Source organism: Prunus persica, chromosome G6 (assembly GCF_000346465.2).
Source record: "Prunus persica cultivar Lovell chromosome G6, Prunus_persica_NCBIv2, whole genome shotgun sequence".
In the NCBI taxonomy this organism is placed as follows: domain Eukaryota; kingdom Viridiplantae; phylum Streptophyta; class Magnoliopsida; order Rosales; family Rosaceae; genus Prunus; species Prunus persica.
The window spans coordinates 19,435,353-19,452,917 of NC_034014.1; the positions used below are offsets into that span (position 1 = coordinate 19,435,353).

The following is a 17,565-nucleotide window of genomic DNA, read 5'->3' on the forward strand; positions in this document are numbered from 1 at the left end:
ATAACAAAGAATGCTATTTTCAACTCTTTGCTTCCGACTATGACATCCACATCTAAGATGCCATGTATTTTGGTGATGCCCCCAGCGAAGTTGGTGACGGTCAATCGTGTTGGAATCAGATCTTTCTCTGTCCTGCCCAACTTGGTCAGCATTCTGTGGGGTAATAGATTAATGGCTGCACCTCCATCTACCATGATCTTGGAAATAGGAATACCCCCAAGATTTGCCGTTATAAACAAAGGTCTGAGGTGATTTGCCATTTCTCTGGTTGGCTTGGCGAAACAAGGTTGCTCTGTAGCTGGTTTATTGGCTGTTCTGCTTGCCTTGGGGTTTTCTGGTTGTGGTTCTGGTGGCTCCTCTGCTTCTGCCAATCTACATTCAAAGCTTTCCTGAGAGAAAACATCTCCTTCCAGAGTGCTTTCTTGTCCTTCGGCAGCCCTGAATTTCCCTGGTACGATGAATACCATGTTAATTCCCAGATCACCCTGTAGGAGGTCTTCTAATTCTGCCCCAAAAGCTTCTGTTTCTGGATCCAATTCTTCACCAAATTCCATTAATTCTTCCCCGTATTCTTCCGCCCAGTCATCCTGTTCTGCTACTTCGAGGGGTTCTTTCTGATCATCTGCAGAAGGTTCATAGTCCAATTGCTCTTCTTCATATTCCTCAGTGTAGTCGTCTTCTCCTTGTAATGGGGTAGACCCGGATTTCTTTGGTGTCTGCGTGGTGTCAGGACGACTGCTGGACGACGAGGCTACATGGATAGGAGACCTGGCTGGTGGTTCTGTTTTCAGCAATTCCCTTGACTGGCAGGCTTTCTGTTCTGTCTGAGGAAGTGTTTCAGGATTCTTTCCTTTCCTGGCAGAACTGGGTTGTGAACGTACCTGCGTATTATCTTGGCTCCTAAGATATGTGCAGTATTGCCTCTGGATTCCCCTTTTCTGAGTTCTGGTCAGCTCCAGAGTCGGTCTACCGCTTCTTCCTACGGAATACCATCTCCCTTCTATGATCGTTGCCAAGGGTTTTTCGTTTCCGGGTGTCTTGACTGGTATTTCCTTTCTGGGTTGCTCCGTCCTCCTCTCGCTATATTGTGTAGGCCTAAGACAGCTCTTCTGCCTTGTTTTGTCTCGGGATGAGGTTCCAATCCTGTCAAAGACACTAGGTGTGGGCTGATTTTGTCTGTCTAGAACCACCTCTAGCTCTGTTTCACATTTGCACCTACTGCAGAGCACTACCCCAGCCGAGATGGTCGCTCTTGGTATTTGACTGGTCTCCCTTATGACTCTTCTGCCTCTGCTGCAACCAGCATCTGTGATTGGCTCGGTTTTCCTTTGTTCTGGCCAATTTAAGTCGACCATATTGACTTGAGGTTGAGGAAAAGGATCCGTTGTGACCGATGGTGGTTTTTCTGCCAGTTTCAACCTTCCTGCCGCTATCCCTTCTTGTATCACGTTCCTGAAAACCACACAACTATTGGTAGAATGGTTCCAAGAGTTGTGCCACCTGCAGTACTGTCTGCCCTTGAGTTCTTCTGGCTTCGGTATTTTGTGAGGCGTTTCTATTGCCTTCTGCAGTAGCATTTCGTCGAACAAGGCATCAACCTTGGTTAAGTCAAAAGAGTAAACCTTGTTTTGTGTTGGCTTGTTTGGAACGAATCCTCCTGTGAATGGTGGTGGCTTTTGGTCTTTAGGTGGCTTTGTGAGGGCTTTGCAACTAATGGGATGTTTTAGTTTTGCCATTTCCGCCACTGAAACCTCTTTCTCTTCTGATTCTTCCGCATCTTCTTGTGATTCCACCTCGATCAGGTGGACTGAAGAAGAAGGGGTTTTATAGTATGTACCTTTGGAGGAGTTCCTCCTTTGATGTTCTTCCCTGAGTAACTCCTCATATTTGGATGCCCTATCAGCCAGTTCTGCCAGATCTCCGAATAATATCCCGTCGAACCTCTTCCTGAGAGAGATTTTAAGGGCGGCTTGGGCCATCTGGATGAAGTGTCTTTCTTCCATGGGGATTCGGCACTTCATCTTGAGCTTTCTGAACCTGGTTATGAAATTTTGGGCCGGTTCATCTTCACTTTGCTTGAGGGCAGCTAGATCACTGATGGTGACTTCTGGCTGAATCCTGTAATAGTAGTCATGGAAGACATTTTCCATCTGTTCCCAGGTTTGAACAGAGTTAGCTGGCAGGCTGGTGTACCAGGTAAAAGCTTGTCCAGAGAGAGAGTTGCCGAAAAGCCTTAGTTTCAGCAGAGGGTTGTTCTCGATAGCTATGCATTGGACGGAGAACCTGCCTATATGTTCAACTGAAGAAGCATGGGGGTCCTCCTCATTGAACAGAGTGAAGTTTGGTACTTTGAAACCTGGAGACAACGGTATTTGATCGATATAAGCTGGGTATGGCTTTCTGTAAGTAGGCCTTTCCCCCCTTCTAGCCTCGGGCTCCATGATTTCTCTGATCATTCTTTGCAATGCTCCTATGTCATTCAGAGCATTGACGGGGGGAAGATTTTGTCCCTGCTCTGGCTGAACGTAATCAAACCTGGGTTCTGCTCTGTGTGGTCTGGGTGGAACTTCCTCCCTGTGTTCTTCCTGCTCTTCGACTTCTGGATGATTCCTCCAGTTTGCCCCTGGTCTATTTCTGTCATGATTAGCAAAAAGGTTCCCTCCTCGGCCTCTCCTCCCTCTTGCAAGTGGAGGGAATGGATTAGGGTCCATCCTTCTGGGTCTATATGGCAATACTGCCGGTGGTTCAGGCAGAAGCGCCAAAGGTTGATCATGTGGGGCCACATGAGGTGGAACGGGCTGAGGTTCTGGCTGGTTCTGAGCCAGTGCCAGGTTATCTGGTTGAGCTGGGGCTTCATGTCCTTGATTAGGAAGGGCTCCTTCCCTCGGGCCAGCCTGGATTTCTCTGTAGTCTGGCACTCCAGCCATCTGTGCAACTAGGGGATTTTCCTGGTATGGCCACGTTAATCCCGGCGGAGGGCCATACGAGAGATCTAACTGCTGGAGTATAGGATCCGGGTTTGAAATTCTGGCCATGGCGGATTCTCGGTCCTTCCGGAACTGTCTGTTAACCTGCCATTGCATCCTGGCTGTCATGTTATTGAGAGTGTCCTGGCTCCTTTGCACTGTGATTTCTTGTCGGAGTACTGACTCCTGTATTTGATTCATCCTTTTGGAGCCAGTCCTGGAACGTCTACTTCCTGTACTGCCGTGGGCAGATTGCCTAGCATCGCTTTCTTCTGACTCGAGGCCTTCCCTGAGAACCATCTTGTTTTTCTCCATATCTGGTGTGGGTTCTGACCAGATCTTCCGGTGTTTGTAAATCTGTGAATGATTCTGTCAGAGCATGTATACTGAGAAATCCCACCGGGCGTGCCAAATTGTTCACCCGTTTTCGTGTTTTACTCCTGAGGTGGAAGGGCGAAGTTCCCCACTGGCTTGGAGACCACTTGTTGGTCGACAAGTCAGCTTTCTTTGGTGTGCGAGCGTGCCACTGCTAGCAATGTAAATTCTAGCAGACTTATTTTTAGATTGGATAACTTGCGCCTCAAGTTACTGACTTCTAAAACAAAGGATTGTGAATTTGGGTGAGGAATATCTCCCAAGTAAGTTCTTTTCTTGCCTCAGACTGGTGAGGACTTTCATAATCTATCTCAGTATCAAATGGCTGTTCTGGCCAGAATAGATAATAATAAAATACTGTTTCAGGCAGAACTGCCTTTTACAAAATTAAGAAGGGAGAAATCAACCCTAGAAAGACAAGAAGATGGCTGGAATCCCATTTCTGCCTAGGTAGAAACTTCTGATCCGGGCTGGATTGGGTATGTCTGTGTTGGACTGTGCTGTCAACAACTTTGGCTGCTTGGCTTCAGCTGTAAATCGATACCAAAGTTCAATTTTGGCAGAGCTTCAATCTACTTCAAGCCTTGGGAGACTTTTGAGCGGGCAGAACTGCAGGAATTCTTCAGTTTGAAGGGACAGAAGTGGCTATTCTCGAGGATTTAGCAAGCTGGAACTATGCTGTAAAATTTGTTGAGGTTTTCATATTGGTAAAAACTCAAACTATGTTTGTCTTGGCTTTTGCTGAACCAAATTTGTAACGAGAAGGATCTCGTTTTCAGAAGACTTATTTTCTAAGTCTGAACTTTGGGATTCTGATCTAAAGCTGTTTTTTTCTCTTGGGATCCAAGTGAACTTTTTCTTATTTGTTTTTTTTGATTGATTGATGAATTGAGTGTCCTGTTTCTTTGCCTTCTTTCGCTTTTATAAGAGATCCTCCTAAGGAGGTCATTTTTAATCTTTTAAACAATGGGCGGCAAAAAGATCTCTTATAATGTAAAGTAAGAAGGGTTTTTTAGATAGGTTCTGAGCAGTCACCTCCTAAAAACAGTCCCTTCCCTGGTTTTCTGGGTGGCAGCTTTCTAATTCAACCAACGCCACCGTCTGTGTGGGCTTTTTATGGCGGTTTTGGCTCTTTTTCTTTTGTATTTTCTGAGTGGTTCCCTGTTTCCCGTTCTAATTTAGAAAGCGTGATCCGTGAATTTCTTGGGAGATGGTGTATTGATTTGGAGCAAAATCTTGAACACAGATGGGTTTTTGATCTTCAATTGGCAGTGTTTCAGAGACGTCCCTCTCACATTTTTAAATTTTAGTTGATATTGCTGACTTTTCCAAAGCTGAGGCAATCACGTGGGTGTGTCTTCGAAAGTTTCCACATCTGGGCTTTCTTTGGGCTGAGGCTTTATTTCCAACGTTTTTGGTGTGAAGCCCAAACTGTTTGGATTTTATTTTTTCTCAAATCTCTGGGCTGGGCAGGCAATTTTATAATGGGTCTGCCTTCTGGTCTTGGGCGTGCCGAATTTGGGCCCAAACACCATTGTAGCACCAGCTTGTGTGAGGGAATCAAAGAGCGATTTGGCATAATTGAGATAATCAGTCACTGTTGTGTTGTTGTCCTTTCTGAGAGTGCGAATTTGGTCTCGGAGAATCCGTACACGGGTACTAGCAAGAGGTGAGAGGCGCTTGGCCAGCATGGTCCAGGCTTGATGAGCAGTGGTACAAGGGATGAGAAGTGTCTTGATGGAAGAGGAGGAAGTCGCTTTGATCCAACTCAGGACCAGTTTATCCTTGGCTAACTCTGGGTGCACAGATCCATCTTCTTGCACTTTGGGTGGGTCTGTGTTGTTCTTGACGACTGCTGCAAGACCGTGCATCTCCAATACATCTTCAAATTGGGATTTCCAACTCAAGTAGTTGGTGCGATCCATAGGAACTGAGAACAATGATGAGATATTGAAAGAGGTGGGCAAAGAATGGGATGAGAATGGAGGTGAGGAAAGTTTTGACATTTCAGAAATCAGTTTTGACATATTGATATTGCTTGATTCTCCAGATTTAGGTGTGTCGGCCATTGGTTTGGGTAGGATCGATATTTTGAGGGTTAGCTCCGAAGAGCTCTGATACCATATAAGAAAATGAACTGAAAAGGAAGAGAGAGAGGGATGAGAACAGAGAGATTAAGAATAATTGCCACAATCCAGTGATAGTTCTCTGTATTATCTGCAGTATAAATATTGGTACATGGGGTAGACTTTCTCAAGTCTATTTACAGAAACTTAACGTTATAAGGTAAGTCCAATCAATTACATATATTACAGAGGAATTGACAATCAATCATTCTGGCTGATGAATGTCGCGCTTGTGGTTAGGAGGCTTCTAAGACTAATGTAATGGGATCAGCTGATTTCATAGGGCTGACAGATTAGATAGGATCTGCTGGTGTAGTATTCTCTTTATTCTGAACCCTAGATAATTATAAAACATGAATGAAATTAATTCTTAATGAAAATATGACGGCAAAAAAAAAAACTTAAAAAATTAATATAACTTTATATAATATCTTGGATATCGTCTCATGAGTTGACTATATAATGTGATTTGCTCTTTCCTATGTAGCTTCCATTCCACCCTATCCAAAAGTAACGAGAACAAAGAACATTTTGTATTTTTCTTCTCCATATGCGTATAGGATTTGACGCGGTGTAGCCACCCCGCGTTAAGACGCACTAGAATTATTAACCTTCTAGGAAACGAAACCAATTCTCATATGCTTTTCTTCATGTATAAAATGGGGCTTCATTCATCAAACTAAACCAAACCCAAACTACAATTACTTATCTTATTTTTCAACTAAGATGGGATCGTCGACTAATTCACCAGCAGCAGCAGCAGCAGCATACCCTCATCCCCAACCTTATTCGACAGCACCGGCACTGGGACCTTCTTACGTGCAGGCTCCGCCACCTGCTGGTTATCCCACAAGAGATGCTCCAAATCCTGCTTCTGCTCATTATGGACCTGTAGAAACCAAGTCCAAGGGTGATGGCTTCTGGAAAGGATGCTGTGCTGCCTTGTGTTGTTGTTGTCTCTTGGATGCCTGTTTTTGAACATCATATTCTCAAGGGGATTCTTCTTGAATTCAGTCCAATAATCATATATTTCTTTATTCGTTTGTGAATTATTCTTATAGTAAAATTCCTTAATTTGTTCAAATAAAAAGAGACACTTCAAGTTATTTTTATGAAGTGTTAAGTATAGTTTGACATGTAGCACCGCGCATTCCTGTATTCAGTTGATGAATGGTTCAAATTGGCATAAGCTAGCTGTATGGCGAGTACATATACATTGTCATGAGTTGATTATGTGGGAGCATACAATCATCCGATACCACAATTGATAAACAAACACAAATACAACATCAGAGTGTTGAGAATTAATTTTGAAAATTCCATAACTAGTTTTAAAATTTCTAGAAAATCCATCTGCTATATGTTAATGTTTGTTTAAGAGTTAGATAGCAGCTGGTTGTTAGCATTTAATTATTGTTCTAACTTCTATGAAGTTATATGTATTGCTTAAATATGAGCTTTTGTATATGACTTGAAGTACGTAAAAACTAAACAGAATTGTAGCCAAAAGTAGCATTGTAATCAGCGTCCAATTAAGAGGGCCCTAGAAATTTATATATTATATATATATATTACACCAACGTCCAATTTTACCAACAAAAAAAAAACACACACACACGAAATTAAATGAGGAAACACGATTCTTTTTCTGAGAAGAAATCCCAACACGCTTCCTCTTTTTTCAGGCAATGCCTACTTCTACTTTCTCCATAGAAGAACATACTCTCTATTTAATCCACCACTATATTATTTTATGTTTTCCCAATCTCTTTTCAATCCATCCATTATTTTTAGTTTCTGTCATCCATTTTTTCTCATATTGTAATCCTAAGAATCGATCTCTCATTGAAAAGCTTACAATTTTTCATTTTTGATCTTTGTCTTCGAGATTGATGGTGACCAAGAGGAGAGAAACATGAGAATTTAAAAAGGTAATCATATTCTCTTTATATTTTTTCTTATCCAACAAACTATTTTTTCCCACCCTAAACCCTATCTGTTGGCCTCTGTTGAGTTTTGTTCTTGCTTTTTGTTGTTGGGGCTTGGCCGCTATCTTTTGTTAGGTGGTTTGTTGATTCTCTTTATTGGTTTAATTAGCACCTTTCGGCCCAAAAAAAAAAGGAAGATACTTGAGAACTTATCGTCAAAGAATAGGTTGTTTTGTTGAATGTTAGAAGCTATCTGACTATACATGGACCTAAATATGATTTTTATTTTTTATGATTCATGTACTTTTGCTTTGTTAGAATGATCATTACTATGTTTAAATCAAAAAGAATGAATGAGAAAAAATAAAATAAAATCTTTTTGTATTAAGCTTTATTGTATATTAAGGAAGGGGCCTCATTTAATTTATCGCTTAAGACCAACCAAAAGTCAGGGCCGGCCCCGATACTTCTACCGTGCACTTACTTAGATACCTTTTTTTTTTCTTACGAAACAAGGGTGAAAACTTATTTAGGCCTTCTCCAACCTATTTGGTCATAAACCCAAATTCTCCACCTTAAAAAAGTAACTATTTGGGTTTTGTCCGGACTCAAACTGTTTTTCCCCCAACATTCACACTTAAATTTTAAGTCTACAACTTTATTAAATTGTTTAAGAATAGTTTAAGAGCATATTTAAATAATTTCATAATTTAATTTTTCAAACAATTTGACCTATGGGTAGGCGCGGTCCGGTTCTCAACTCAAATCGGAACCGGAACTGATACTATTTAATCGGTCCGATTTGGTCCGGTTTATGAAAAAAAATTCAAAACTGGCTAGTTCGATTCTGATTGGTTCAGGTCCGGTTCTGACCAGTTCCGATTTTGAACCGGATTATTAATTTATTATTTTTTTAAATTTTTTTCAAAAACTAAATATATTTTTTCAATTTTTTTAATTTAAAATTATAATAAATAACTTATTTTTTTGGCTTAAAAATTAACAAATAATCCAATTCATATATTTAGAAATTTAGAAATTTTTTGAAGTTGAAGTTGGAAAAATAGTGATTATAAAATTTAAAATATGACATTAGATTTTAAAATTTTGTAAAAATAAACAAATATATATATATGACCGGTCCAGTTCAGTGTGGTGCCGTGTTAAACTGGAACCGAAATCGAAACTGGTTTGGTCCGATTTGTTGACTTTTTTGGTCAACCGGTTTTTTTTTAATTTTTTTTTACCAGTTCGGTTCGGTGTTTCGGTTTTCCGGTCTCGATGCCCACCCCTAATTTGACCTAAAAAAAATTGAAATTTCACAAATATAATTTATTCTAGAAAAAACACACAACATAATTGAAACAAAAAAAGGAGGATTAAAACAACTGTCAACCTTATTCACCATCTCCAAAGCTCCTCCAAATGTGATTGATCAAATCATGTCAGAGACTCTGATGCACATATAATCGAACTCTATTATTACGAATCTTGTAATCAGATTGGGTCTACCTATCTTGGTTTTATTGGTATGTAATGCTTGCCTCCAACTCATATTATCTTGCTTTGACCCATAATAGGTGGTTTCGTTGTTCTGCTCCTATTCTGGATCTATTTTTGTCCGGGGATCGCCTTTGTGTCTCAGTGGCTTGAGTGATTTCCCCTGTGGCCGCTGCAATTGCTTTATTGTTTCCATTGGTGTGTTGCCGATGGTTTTTTTGCATTGTTTGTTTCTTTTGCAGATTTGAGATTTGATTCATGCTGGAAAACTACTTCAAATCTGTGATTCCCTCTATCTGTGATTTAGTGGCAAACGGGGTGACCAAGATTGTTGTGCAGTTCTCTTCAGCCGTTTTTGCTGCTTTTGTTTTCAACCCGTTTGTGGTGTTGATCAATATTCTCTTCTAGTTTTTACTTGTAAGAGCCTCTAGTGCTTGATATGCATTTTCTCCTCCTACCATTGGGGGCTATTTCTCGGCACCTTCCCTTCACCACCATCTTCAGCGCCTTGACCACACGAGGGTCTCCTTTCCTTGGTGACTCTTATGCAGTTGGGGTTGCTTTTAAAGTGCTTATGTCACTTATTGCTTGGATTATGGTAGCGCTCTTTGTAGCTTTGATGGCTTGTCCACCACCATTTTCTGTCTCGAGCATTGGTTATTGGTTCCTCTCCAGTGGGTGTGTGCTTGTGTTGATTGTGCTGCTGTTTGGAAATGGGTGGTGTGGCATTTCCCTGTTCCATATTCACTGCCTTCTGTGTGCACTTTGCTTTTCTGGGCTTTATGTCCTCGTTAAGTTTTATGCCTTCTTGTGTTGTAGTTCGTCGAATTCCTTTTGTGGAGCTTACTTTGTTGTAACTAACTTTTGTCTTCTATGTAATAAAATTTGATTCTGGCAAAAAACTTCAAGCCTATGGAGGTGTATTTACCACCGTGAACGCAAAAGAGATTAATCGCATACTTTTGAGTGTGGTTTGAAAATCTGCTAACCGTATAAGTGGTTAAAGTAGGTAGGTATAGTGCTACTTTAAACTTCTGTACAGTCTATACACATGAGTAGGCATCATTTGATACCTAACAAAAATGCTTGTGTTAAACCCCAATTTTCATTATTTTGAACAGTAGGTACCTATTTGGACAAGAATATAGTTGTGGTAGCTTTATAATAAAGCCCTTTGCCTTGTCTCAAATTGATCAAATCAATGTCAAAACTTGTGTAAGAAATATAGTGCCATAATCCGTTTTTGTTTTCCGAGAGTATCCGTACTTGATCAATTCCGATCGGCATAGACATCGAGGACTTAAAACTAGGGCTGCAGTGCAGACATGTCAAAGAAGAATTCTTGTGTTAAGTAAGCCCATTATTATTTGGCTACCCTGAGGAATCTGTAATAGGTTTCCTCTTTCCTACGTAGGAACCTTGACCTTCCTGTCCAAAAGGCAAATGAGAACAATGAATACTTCTAGAAGCCTTATAGTAGGCTTTTGCCGTGTGCCAATCTTGTGGTGTGATTTTTCTTCGCCACATAAACAAAGCTACAACATGTCAACCGAGCTTCTAAGAAACAACCACTCCAACAATTTGATGACCGAGACCTCATGAAGTTTGAAGATCAACTTAGGCTTTATATTGTTCATATGCAGAGCAGCACAAAATTTTCATCATTAATTCGTTTGTGAATTATGTTTTCCTCACTTTTTGTAACTTTTACGTTATTATTCAATTATGTAATTCTTGTTGTTGCATTATTTGTATAGTAAAATTCTTTAATTTGTTCAAATAAAAGATAGAAGTTTTTGTGAGTATTAAATAGTTGGGTAATTTTCACTTTACTACGGTAAAGTTTATCTATTTTTAGAGTTCGACTCATCAAATTTTTTTCCTTTCAGTCGCATACACAAAGTTTATTTTCTTACAACTGTCATACATGTTGTTAGTCTTTCTGTTAACTGCTGATGTTAGGGATGAGCACGGTTAGGGTTGGACCGGTTTTTGCCTCAAATTAGAATCGATCCGATACTATTCATTCGGTTTGGTTCAGTTCGGTTTTGGACAGTATTATAAATAAATTAAAATTAATTTTTTAAAATACAATTATCAACTGAAATATTATTATTTTACTTGAAAATTAACAAATTATTCAATTTCATATAAAAATAAATATTAAAGTTAGAAAAGAGAGATATTTTGAAATTGAACTTGGATAAATATTATATATATATATTTTGTGAAATTAAAAATATAGCATTAAATATAAATATATATTAAAATTATATATTTTTTAATTTGATCGGTTCAGTTCGGCTCGGTCTGTTTTTGAAGACATGGAACCGGAACCAAAACCGGTCCAAATCGGTCAGGTTCGATTTTTGACTTTTTTGTTAACTCGATTTTTTTTTCCGATTTGATTCGGTGCAGTTTGGCTCGAATTTCCAATTCGCCGGTTTGAGTGCCCACCCCTAGCTGACGTGGCAATAAATGTGCTATGTAGACTCACTCATATGATGCCACATAGTCCACATATATTATTAAATAAATAAAACATGATTTAATTAATTATTTAAATAAAAAAACTTGAAATAAAAAATCTTGCTCTTTCATTGTTTAACGGTAGAGAGAGAATATGAGGGGTTTAACGATACCGTTGAGTTTGGGGGTTGGGAAGGACTACTGGGTATTGTTAAAAAGTTATTCCTAATTTATTTTTATTTTAAATATTTTAAAACATGTTAAATAATTCAAGCATTTTTTATTTTTATTTGAAATTTTAATTTTTAATAATTAAATTTATCAAAATACTCATGTCACATAAGCTGATTTAACTATTTTTATTTGAAAACTAAAGAAATAAGGCAATCTTGATCACAGAATAGAAGTTCAAGAGGGAGGTTGAATCATTTAAAACATCAATTGAGAAAACTGAGATTATTTGGAAGTCCATTATTATTTGGTTACCCTAAGGAATCAGTAATATGTTTCCTCTTTCCAACGTAGGTAATTTGACCTGCCTGTCCAAAAGGCAAATGAGAAGAAAGAATAGTTCTAGAAGCCTTATGGTAGGCTTTTGCCGTGTGCCAGTCTTGTGCTGTGATTTGTCTTCGCCACATAAACAAAGCTACACGCCGTGACGCCGTGTCAACCGAGCTTCTAAGAAACAACGACTCCAACAATTCTCATCTGCTTTTCTTGCTATATAAGCTGCGCTTCATCTCATCAACTATCCATCCAAAATAACCAAAACACAAATACTTCTCTACCTTAATTTCATTATTTTCTTCTCTGTCTGAATATTAATATTCAAAGATCATGAGCTCATCAGCTAATAACTCCGGCGCAGCATACCCTCCCCCACCTCATTCCACAGCTCCAAGTCCTTATTTTGTGCAGGCCCCACCACCTGCTGGTTATCCAACAAGAGATGGCCCAAATCCCCATGGACATGGAGCCGTAGAAACTAAGTCAAAAGGTGATGGCTTCTGGAAGGGATGCTGTGCTGCTTTGTGCTGCTGTTGCGTTTTGGATGCATGTTTTTGAACATCATCCAGGAGATTCTTGAATTGCAAGCCCAATAATCCACATATATATATATATATATATATATTTCTTTCATTTGTGAATTATATTTTACACACGTTTTTCGATTTCTGACTTTAGTTTATTATATGTGGAAGGGAGGGGCCGCGTTTGTCGCCGCCCATTATTCTCCTTATTTTGTATGATAAAATAGAGATTCTAGCCACTGTCCAATTCTTTGTCGTATAACTATTTTGTTATAATAAAATATCTTCATTTGTTGCCTTGTGTATTTCACTTGATTCCCTTACTAATTTTTTAACAGTTTCACATACTCTTTTTCGATAAGCAGATATTTCTCATTCCGTCGAATTACAGTTTAACATATATAAAAAAATAATTTATAAAAAATATATATATAAAAACTTCTTCACAAGTAGACTCATTTATGAAATTTGAATCACTACTTTATTCTTCCATCAAAATGTAAATATAGGCTAAATGCCAATAGACTCATTTTGTTCAAGAAAGTACATTCAGACACTCAACTTCTAAATAAAAGTAACGAATGCAAAAAGTTTGTAGCTCAAGAAAAATACATTCAGACAATCGAAGTCCTATCATCAAACTCGTCATTAAAATTGTACTTCAACAATATAATCGCTTGATCAAGCTTTAAAATTGTACTTCAATAGTATAATCGGTTGACGAGAAAGTATTCTGTCTCAATCAATACAAATATGTGACTAATTAAAAAAAAATATTAATTCTTTTTTTTTAATTTCTGAAGAATTAAATAGAAATGTTCTTTACAAAATAAGAAAAAGACGGCGGGTAATGGAGAACTGGACTGTCGGCAGGCTAAAAAGGAAAGGTCAATTAATTCATTGAACCTCCACCTTCTACGTCCCAATACTGTTCATCTCTCCCAAACTCAACACGCACACAATCCAATTCGCAGCTCCAAAAATTTAATTGAATTAATTCATCATTTTGCTCACGTGGTTGGCCAGCGACGCAAGCGTCACGTCGACGGCGTCTCCGAACCCAACATCGGTGGCGTTCGGATGCGCGTAGGTAAGACTCGGGATCAAATCCACGAGCTTCTCGCGCATCGCCTTCACCTTCTCGCCCGATATCTTCAACAACTCGTCCTCTATCTTTCTACTCGCAGGGCTCTTCTCGTCGATATAAACCGAGTACGTTTTTACCTCTTCCGGTAAAAACCATTTATACTGCGTGTACGCCGTGTGCGGCGAAAAGAACACCGGTATGCAGCCGGCCAGCACCGAGTCAAACGTTGACCGACGAGTGAACGAGTCGCCGGGCGCCTGCAGGCAGAACGTCGACTCGGTCATAACCTTCAAGACCTCGCTCGGCTCGTGGCACTTGCTGGCCCCACTGGGGCCACAGTTCATGAGAAAGCACCGAGTCGACTCGCCGCATTGCCGTATGAACTCGTTCCGGATCGCCGCCTTCTCCAACCCCTTGCGGGGCCCGCCGATGAAGGAGAACAGGTTTGGCCGGTTCATCTCCCGCACTTTGTTTTGCCACGTTAGTATCTCCTGCCACGTGGAGGGGTGGAAGTAGGAAGGGTAGGGTATGCCGTGCTGATTTGAGCCTTGCCAGGGGTGCCGCTCCACGGTCAGCACCGACATGTTTTTGACAGCTGGCAAGTTCAGGAGGGAGTTGGCGCCGAAATCCGGACCGTCGGTGGCCCTCATGAAATCCCACGCGGTCCTCCCCAGGGCGATGAAGTGGTCCCTACCGCTATTCCTCCCCCACCAGGGTTGCGCCTGGAGGTGGTGAACGAGGTCAACGGCAAGCTCGTCGCGGGAGGTGAGGTTGGCCTCCTTGAACATGCTGGAGGCGTGGAGGCCGCCGTAGAACGGGACGTAGAAGAGGGCGGCACGTGCGGGGTCGAGGGTGCGACAGGGGTGGTTCTCCACACGTGCGTGGAAGATCATCTCGGCGATGAACTGGTGGGTGGCGAACCAGGCGGCGGGGGAGCCAAGCTTGGGAAGGGGCTGGCCGAGGCCGCGATTTGCCACGTGGGGACACATGTCGGTGTACACGTTGAGGGTTTTGCAGCGGCTCAAGAGCCCGGTGTTGAACTTGGGCGGCAGAGGGTACACGTAGACTGCGACGCTTGGGTCGCACGTGGGAACCTTGAACGGCGATTTTGTGGCGGCGGTGGCGAGATTGATGGTTTCGGCGTTTTGGGTTTTGTGAGCGAGATGGAGAACAGCGACATTGTTTGTGGTTTTGGGGGGGAACCAAAAGAGAAGAAGAAGAAGCCAAGAAGATAGGAAGATAAAAACTAAGGCAGCAAACTTTAAATTGGGATTGTTGAGGGAGAATTGGGTTTCGTTATATTTTGAATAATAGTACTTGTCTTTCTCCTCCTCCAATGGAGTATTTAGAGGCGAGATTTGCTTTCTTGAAAACATGAAGAAGAAGAAGGTATGGCAATACTTAAAATTTTAGAGAGAGAGAGAGAGACTTGGTGAGTGCTAAGTAGCAGTGAGAGAGAGAAGACTCTGCGTTTCTGTAAAATGAAAGGAAAAAGAAAAAAGAAAAAGAAGCATCAAAGGTATTTGATTGGGTTGATGCATGGGCACAAAGTGGCAAAGTGGTCAGCAATCTTGGTGAGAAATTAATTAAGAAAGGTCAAGTGGTGGGGCCGACGGACAATGAAGGTTCTCTATTGTTCCGTTTCCGTCAGAGAACGCCTTCATTCATGGTAAAACAGTTCTTTTATTTTCGTGACTGTTTTTATTTTAATTTTTTATGAGATTGTTTACTTTCACATACATTGTGCTTGACGGTGGTGCAAGGGCATTTATGTCCTATCGCAATAGAAGAAATTTAAGAAGCTGTGGTGTGGTGTGGCAGCACCAACTTGAATGAGACAAAAGGCAACGACTTAAAAGCAGATGCATGCGTCTACGTGTCCTAATCTTGTGAGAGCGGTTACTCGCAATAAACATACATGGTGGCGACAACCATAACTTGACGAAATAAAGAAAAAAGGTAGGTGGGGCTGGGGCAGGGGCAGGAGGAATATGATTTTAAAAAGAGTTTCCGTGGAACATGTTGCGCAAGTTGTCTTTGATTGGGAAATAATTGAAAATGGAATGATTGATCTTCTTTTGTTCAATACAAATAAACAAATAAACAGAACATAACAGGCTAACAGGCTACCGGCACTGCAGGAATAATGGCCAAAACATACTATTTTCTTAAAAACGGCTCTCTTTGGGGCATTTCAGCAAACACCACCTAGCTTCCATGGAAGATTCCGGGGGTTTACGTGTCCTACTCTGTGGATTCGACTTTGTTTGTCAAACATTTTATCATCATGAACATAAATATTAGTGACAGTAATTGAATATAACCCAAACGTTTCTATAGAATATATACTCAAAAATACTCAGGGATGAACATCCTTTCCAAAATAACTTACATACTAATGCTCATAAATTTAATTCTCATTCATCATACAATTGTTTATACCTTATTTTTTCCCCTTTGGCCCCACAAAATGAAACGACATGGTAATGGCCCATTGAGGCAAGGTTTTGGGCCTAAAAGGACGAAGTATCCAAGCCCAAAGCAAAATTAAATAATCGAATTGTTCGAAATTAAGTTGAGAATAGACAGAAAATTTGGTACATTTTCCTTAAAGTGATATTTGCCCACCCTCAATAGAGTTTGCTAATGAGTTCCAGACAAATCACTTACATGATACAACAAAGATTGGGATTATAGAGTTTAGCAAAAACTAAAATTCCCTTAGAATTTCTACAGAAAAATTATATGATATATTGAGAAGAAGAGTTAGAGAGAGATTGATTTTAGTTGTGTTTAGACGTCCCACGTTGTGGGATTTTTATAGATTCCAGTAAGTATCATAGCAGTATGCATTAAGCATCTGGAATAGGGTATATAAATTTATTCAGTGCTTATTCAAATCACTTATCAGTAACTTGTTATTACCCATTTAACTTTGGTGTAGTGATATTCTAGGCAAAGTTGGGTTACCATTACTGGTAATTTAAGTAAAAGGTTTCAACCCCATTCCACTAGATGTACTTTTTACCATATCTCTAGAGAGTCCCTTAGTAAATGGATTTGCCAAATTTTTATTTGACCTTACATACGTTATATTGATAACCATCTATTATCAATTGTTTTACATACGCATGTCTTAAGCTAATGTGTCTAGATTTTCCATTATACACTTTGGTATAAGCTCTAGAAAATGTAGCTTCACTGTCACAATACAAAGAAATTGATGACATTGGTTGTGGCCACAACTCTATATTAAACAACAAGTTTCTCATCCATTCGGCTTCTTTGCATGTTGTTGAACAAATGGGGAGTGAAAAAATCAACTCCCTAAAAAATTATGAATAAAAATAAGAAACAAGAAAATTTGAATAAATAAAAAATCAGGAAACCCAATCTCTTTCTCTCATCTGCCACCACCACCCAACCCACCACCATCAGATTACGTATACATTTTCTTTTGACTTAAATACTAAAACAGTCCATGTGTTTAATCACATCAGCTAATTTAGTCAATATGTTTTCAATTTAGCCAATGTAGTCATTTTGTTTACCACTATTAGCCACTGTAGCCTATTACATTAAAATTGCCGATAAATAAACATGAAAATCCTTTTTTGTTTCTTGTTCTTTTGAAAACCTATAAATAAAAAAATTAAATTAATTTTAGGTCGGGAAGGGGAGGGGCTGCTTAGCAATGAAGGAAGGGGGGGTGGGGCAATGACTGCGTGATAGAGTACGTGGGAAGATTTAAGTGGCTGGGGGAAAGAGAGAAGAGAAGAGAATGGTGATGTCCCTTAGTTTTAAATTTCTTTTAGCTCTTACACCTTATTTTTATTTTTTAAAACTGAATTCAAATATTTATATTTTTTTCTTAATATTTTAACAAAAGTTTAACGGATTGGATATTATATTGGCTAACGATGCTAAACATAGAGAGTAAATTGGCCAAATTAAAAATACAAAGACTAAATTGGCCAACCGAATAAAACACAGGGACCATTTTAGAAGCCTTTTCTTTTTAATCTATTAATCATTATGGTGTTAAAACTGATCTTTTATTTTTAAATTGAAATTTTATGTTTC

At 39.7% G+C, this 17,565-nt stretch overlaps 1 protein-coding gene across 1 annotated transcript; it reads right to left on the reverse strand.

The window, feature by feature from the left end:
- On the reverse strand, positions 12,545-15,400 carry LOC18772071 (probable xyloglucan galactosyltransferase GT17). Its single transcript, XM_007205057.2, has one exon. It carries the CDS (start codon positions 14,856-14,858, stop codon positions 13,389-13,391), a length of 1,470 nt encoding a protein of 489 aa, XP_007205119.1. The 5' UTR covers positions 14,859-15,400; the 3' UTR covers positions 12,545-13,388.